At 33.7% G+C, this 7231-nt stretch overlaps 1 protein-coding gene across 1 annotated transcript in view; it reads right to left on the reverse strand.

Annotated features, from left to right (window-relative positions):
- Positions 1 to 6930, reverse strand: part of LOC137659853 (uncharacterized) — a 32305-nt gene extending 25375 nt beyond the window's left edge. The window contains exon 1 of the mRNA XM_068394636.1: positions 6907 to 6930. Within this exon, the coding sequence (XP_068250737.1) occupies positions 6907 to 6930 (24 nt within the window). The remainder of the gene's footprint in view (positions 1 to 6906) is intronic.
- Between the last annotated feature and the right edge of the window lie 301 nt (positions 6931 to 7231).

Raw genomic sequence — 7231 nt, forward strand, 5'->3', positions numbered from 1 at the left:
AATAGTTTTACTAAGGTACTCTTGGAAAACTTTGAATTCAACTGTCTACTCTTTGTAGCAGATGAAAATTCTTATTTTTGATATAAAAATTGATTGGTTTTATTAAGGTATTGTTAGAAAACTTTGAATTCAATTGTCTACTCTCTGGGGTTTCAGATAAAAATTCTTATCTTTAATATACAATTTGATTAGTTCTAAACATTGAATCCAACTCTCTGCTCTTAGGGGTATCAGATAAAAATTCTAAAATATCGCCAAAAGTTACTTTTGTGAACGAAATAAAGAAAGCAAGACTAGCTCAGTAAGTCATGCCAGTGTAGCGTGTCAGTATTGCTGCCCTGATATTTCTTCTCTTATCAAACTCTAAGCCTTCTGTCTCTAATGCGCTTCAAGATTTTATTTTTAGAATTCTGTTGAAAAGAAGAATCGTCTAACTTCTTTCAAGTTCACTTTTTTTCCTCAAAATTAAGACTTAACTTGATTTATTACTTGTGTTAAGTTAGTCTGTTAGTGGTAAAATATTTGATGTTTTAAAGTTCGCTTATGAATGGGAGAGGCAAGGGACAGTATATAAATTAAATATCTGTTTTAATGTTGTTAATGTTTTTAAAATATTTGATCTTGATTCTCATTACTGTTTATATCGTTCATTTATTTCCTTATTTCCTTCCCTCACTGGGCTATTTTTCCCTGTTGGAGCCCTTAGGTTTATAGCATCTTGCTTTTCCAACTAGGGTTGTAGGTTAGCTAATAATAATAAGAGTTGGAAGACCCAGGCCTACATGGCTGAAGACTGTGAGGCGTGAAATTTCCATATTTCCTTATTTCCTTCCCTCGTTGGGCTATTTTTCCCTGTTGGAGCCCTTAGGTTTATAGCATCTTGCTTTTCCAACTAGGGTTGTAGGTTAGCTAATAATAGTAAGAGTTGGAAGACCCAGGCCTACATGGCTGAAGACTGTGAAGCGTGAAATTTCCATATTTCCTTATTTCCTTCCCTCACTGGGCTATTTTTCCCTGTTGGAGCCCTTAGGTTTATAGCATCTTGCTTTTCCAACTAGGGTTGTAGGTTAGCTAATAATAATAAGAGACTGTGAAGCGTAGGGGTTAGCCGACATCAAACAAAGGAACAAAAGGGAATCTCGCCTCTCTCCGCTCCTCCCAGCCTGACGAGGGATTCAGCCGAGTTTGGCTGGCACTGCTAGGGTGCCACAGCCCACCCTCCCTGACCATATATACATATGATCAACCCACAAGCCTCTCTCCATCCAAACTAGGACCAGGGAGGGTCAGGCAGTGCCTGCTGATGACTCAGTAGCTAGAATTATAGGCTACCCCAAATCCCACAGCCTCAGCCCAAAAGGATGGTGGGGTTGCAGACACTTAAAGAAACTATCAAGCTAGAGTGGGACTCGAACCTCATTCTGGAGATCGGCAGGCAGGGAGGTTTCCAATAGACCACCACATACCTTATTTAGAAAGAATGATTTTCCAATCTCGTTATTTCATGGACCTGAACTTAATGAATGTGTGAAAGAACATTTCAAGAGAGATGATTACTTCAAGCTTCGTCTGTCAGACATTGTATCATTAACTTATATATATATATATATATATATATATATATATATATATATTGATAGATAGATAGATAGATAGATACGGTATATATCATTATCAAAGTGACAAAAACGTCTTTGCTGATAAGCGATAAAGGAATTTGTTTGTAACAAAGATGCTGAAATCGTTTTTAACCGGATAAATGTTAAGATCAAGATGAGAGAACTAAAGCGAGCATCCTGTAATTTCCCCTATATAGTATATGATATATACATACATATTATATATATACTGTATATATATATAAATATATATATATATATATATATATATATATATATATATATATATATATATATATGTATGTGTGTATTTCTCCCCGGTCACGCTCATTGGCATTGCCAGATATATGCTTAGACGGTCTCCCCACGTTCCTAGGGTAAGGGAAGTAAGAGTAATCATACCCTGGGGAAAGAGGGTTGGTGTTTAGGAAAGGGGGACGTATTATTATTATTATTATTATTATTATTATTAGCTAAGCTATAACCCTAGTTGGTAAAGCATGATGCTATAAGGCCAAGGGCTCCGATAGGGAAAAACAGCCCAGTGAGGAAAGGAAATGAGGAAATAAATAAACTATATAAAAAAGGAGAATTATGTTAGCCTACTCAACATTAAAAACATTCGCAGCAAGTTTGAACTTCTGAATTCCACATGAAACAATTCAGACAACAAAATTATTAAAACTGAATAAACGGTTTCATGTGAAAGTGATTCTTTTAAACATATCCTCTAAATTGTTGGAAAAGATAATAAAATCCTTTATCTTGTCTTACACTAAGAACATTCCCGATATGCTGATATCAGCGGATGAGCCAATACGTCTCTCTCTCTCTCTCTCTCTCTCTCTCTCTCTCTCTCTCTCTCTCTCTCTCTCTCGTCAAGTTTAGTAAAAGAACAAACTACATCATAATACATTAAAATTATATAGAAATTCTTTATGTACCATTATCTCTCTCTCTCTCTCTCTCTCTCTCTCTCTCTCTCTCTCTCTCTCTCTGGGAAGAAAATGACTGCAAAATCAAAGCGCCTATATATTTACATATATATATATATATATATATATATATATATATATATATATATATATATATATATATATATATATATATAAATAGAGATATATACACATGCATGCATACAAAATAATATATATATTTATATATATATATATATATATATATATATATATATATATATATATATATATATGTGTGTGTGTGTGTGTGTGTGTGTTTGTGTGCGTGTGTGTATAGGCATGGGCTAGGGTGGTAAAATAGATACAGCTTATTTCTTGGCGTTTTTTTTTTTTTTTTTTTTTTTTTTTTTGAATTATCCTCAACATTTTAAATTCAATTTGGGTACAAATATTGAGGATAATGTTGAAGCAGTGAAAATTGACAGCAGATAAAAACATTTCACGAAAAAGAAATGGACAGAATAAAAGTATATAAGATACTTGAAATTTTATGCGGAGGACGAAAAGAGAATTGAGAAAACATTCAGTTGAAGTAAGAAATGAAACTATGATGCTTCTAAAGATCCTAGGTCGATTATCTTTAAAAAAAACACATCAAACCAATGTGAGAGAAAAGATGATTTAGCACATAGGCCTACAGAAAAATATATACCAGTAATTTTGAATAGCAATTGACTTCTAAAAGACATTTGAATTTATCAAAAAGGAGAGAATTTATATAAAAAAGATAATGATGAAGGTTAGGTACTGGGCCAAAGAGAGAACATAAAGTATATTGTACAAAGAATGCTGCTTCTTCTTCTTCTTCATCTTTTTTTTTTTTTTTTTTTTTTTTTTTTTTTTTTTTAAGAATATGGACTGATAGCTAAAGGTGCCTAGTTTCAGTTCCAGTAGAATGAATGCTCACCAGAACGTCAGCCCAGCCGCAGCAGTGGCCTCCCCAGTAAACAGCTTAAACTCACGGTCCTGGGCGGGGATCGATCTACTGTCATGCGAACGCTAGGCGAACACATTACCACTGTAGGCCAGGAATCAATTTATGGCTATGCTTGAAGGTACACTCGGGCATAATATCCTATCTCATTCCTCTTCCTCCTGTTTTGTTAAATTCTTATAATTTATATATGAAAGGTCTTATTCAATACTGTAACTGATCTTGAAATATATTATTTTGATTGTTTGTTACTTCTCTTGTAGTTTATTTATTTCTTTGTTTCCTTCTTCACTGGGCTATTTTTCATTGTTGGAGCCCTTGGGCTTATAGCATCTTGCTTCTCCAGCTAGGGTTGTATCTTAGCTTGTAATAACAACAACAACAACAACAACAACAACAACAACAACAACAATAATAATAATTATTATTATTATTATTATTATTATTATTATTCTTAACAACAACAACAACAACAACAATAATAATAATAATAATAATAATAATAATAATTATTATTATTATTATTATTATTATTATTATTATTAACAACAACAACAACAACAACAACAACAACAATATATGCCAAGATAAAATCAACTGGGCAGATGTGGTGTAAGAGTTGCTTCAAAGAAATGAATGCATAGAAATTAATATGACATTCTATAAACTCCAATTTGAATTGGAATCATATATTAGGAAACTAAATACAACCATAATACATTATTTCATCTGAAACTTCAATACTGCAGATATGCATCACTAATACTTAATGCTAAGACCAATTACACGCAATAAACATTTTTCCTTTGCCTACACGTACGCCAAATAGTCTGGCATATTCCTTGCAGATTCTCTTCTGTCCTCATACACCTGATAACACTGAGATTACCAAACAATTATTTTTCACCTAAGAGGTTAACTACTACACTCTAATTGTTCAGTGGCTACTTTCCTCTGAAGGGTAAGGGTAGAAGAGATTCTTTAGCTATGGTAAGCAGCTCTTCTAGGAGATGGACACTCCAAAATCAAACCATTGTTCTCCAGTCTTGGGTAGTGCCATAGCCTCTGCACCACTGTCTTGGGTTAGAGTTCTCTTGATTGAGGGTACACTCGGGCACACTATTCTATCTAATTTATCTTTTTCTTGTTTTTGATAGTTTTTTATAGTTTATAGGAAATATTTAATTTGGTTTTGTTGCTGTTCTTAAAATATTTTATTTTTCCTTGTTTCCTTTCCTCACTGGACTATTTTCCCTGTTGGAGCCCCCCTGGGCTTATAGTATCCTGCTTTTCCAACTAGGGTTATAGCTTAGCAAGTAATAATTAACTATTTTCATCTGTCCTAAAGTATTTTACTTCCTCCCATCTTCCTTTATTAAAATTTTTATTCTGGTCACTCATGAATTCCAGTTCTATAGTGACCAGATTATGATCTGAGATGTCAAAGTTCAATTTTTCATCGGCTATATTCATTTCCCTAAAGTTTTTATACATTTGTTCGTTTACTAGTACGTAGTCTATTATACTTTTTTGTTGCAATCTTTCCCATGTAAAAATCCCTTTACAACTTAAATCTCCATTCAATAGGACTAACCCAGGGTCATTCATCCAATCGAGAATCATTTCCCCGTTCCTGTCTAAATTCTGGTAACCTAAAAATCCTACATGTCCGTTGAAATCCCCTAATATCATCAATGCCTCTTCTTCATTTAGATTTGTAATAATTCTTTTACATTCCTGTTTTATTCTCTTATCCCTACTTTCGTCTTCTTCAGTATTCCCTGCTGAAAAGTAAACCAACAATAATCTAAATGTATGATTATATGCATTACACTAAACATACATCAGGTCTTTACTTTTAGTTTCTATCTTTTCCAATTCTAGACTGTCACTATTTCTATAAAGTATCATCAAACCTCCTCCTTTTTTATCATTCATATCCCTCATATTTTCTACTTTTTTTAACATCCTTACTTAAATTTAATCTCTCTAACTTTTGGTGAGTTTTTGTCAAGCAAAAAAGTTTATTTCTACTATTTGATTTGTAACTGTTAACATCGTACGGAAATTGTTACTTTGTATTAAAGAACTAATGACAATGTCATGATAGCAAGATGTTATTCTATCTGATTTCACGGTAAATGGAAAAAAATAAAGATTAAGAATTGTATTAATGATATTGTTTATGGTACATGTAACATAAGCCTAATGACAGTAATATATATAAGCTTAGAAGCTTTGCAGCTATCTATTAGGCGACGGAGTGCCCGCAAACTTATTTTGCGGAGGGAACAGTTCAAAAGTTCAAAGTTGCAACAAATGTTTTTACGTTGAACAGGAAGACATAAGTCTTTTTTTGTAGTTTATATATGACATATCTGTTTTGACGTTGTTACTGTTTGTAGAATGATTTATTGTTAATTTGTTCTCATCATTTATTTATTTCCTCATTCCCTTCCCTCACTGAGCTACTTTTCCCTGTTGGAGCCCTTGGGCTTATAGCATCTTGCTTTTCCAACTAGGGTTGTAGCTTGGCTAATAATAATAATAATAATAATAATAATAAATAGTGCGTTGTCACCGGACCGTACCCAAAATCTGGTTCTCCCTCTCACCAGACCAGACTATTTGGGCCCTTCCGAGATTCGTCAACCAGAGTTCGGCCAGTGGATTGTACCGTATGAATGGACGGAAACTTTAATGACTGAAAACGCAGATGAAGCCCCAGAAATGTCAATACGGTTACGAACAACACGAGAGAGGTTTTCCTGAGAAAACACAGCGAATATGCGATAGCAATAAACCCTGGATGATGACAAGATTTTTGAAATTAATGGACAAAAGACGTAAAGCTTATGACAATGGACGGATGGTTTAGTGGGGAGTGCTTTACTTTAAAACGAAGGACGAAGTACAAAAAACTAAGAACAAAAATCGCTGTCTATTGAACAGAACCAATTGAACAAGATCATTTTCAAAACCGTTGTAGTGCGTATTTGGTAAAAAAAAAAAAAAAAAAAAAAAAAAAACTGGAATTCCCTTATTATCCCACCTATATGATAATGAAATTTTAAAATTACTTGTAAAAACTTCACAACCATTCGCACTTTTTATCCCAGCTTAATCTTAGTGAATTGTTTGGGCGTGCTCTTCGTATTCTCCTAGAAAGATTTGTTCACCAAACGTTTACCTGGGCTCCGCAAGGCACTAGAAGAGTTGGAAGACCCAGGCCTACATGGCTGAGGACTATGAAGCATAAAACTGGAGATGATGAATGTAGGCCCTTTGCGTCAATAGGCGTGGGAGGAGATGATGATGGATAATATCAGGAAAGAAGTTTTACCTTGAGACAGACTAATAGTTTGACATTACTTACCTTATCCATTGAGATTCGGCCCATCTTCCATCTGTACAACAGATGGGGGTATCGTTAATTTGTAAGTAAAATTGATTAATGATACAATAAAAGATAAATATAATAGAAAGAGAGATGCACACAGGAGTGCAGGGTCTGAGAGAGAGAGAGAGAGAGAGAGAGAGAGAGAGAGAGAGAGAGAGAGAGAGAGAGAGAGAGATTACTCTAACTTACTTCTCTTCCTCTTCTTTTGTTACGGATTTTGTAGTTTATATATGAAATATCTATTTTAGTATTGTTACTGTTCTTAGAATATTATATCTTAATTGTTAATCACTTATCTTAT

The sequence above is a fragment of the Palaemon carinicauda genome, chromosome 20, assembly GCF_036898095.1.
Source record: "Palaemon carinicauda isolate YSFRI2023 chromosome 20, ASM3689809v2, whole genome shotgun sequence".
Lineage (NCBI taxonomy): Eukaryota > Metazoa > Arthropoda > Malacostraca > Decapoda > Palaemonidae > Palaemon > Palaemon carinicauda.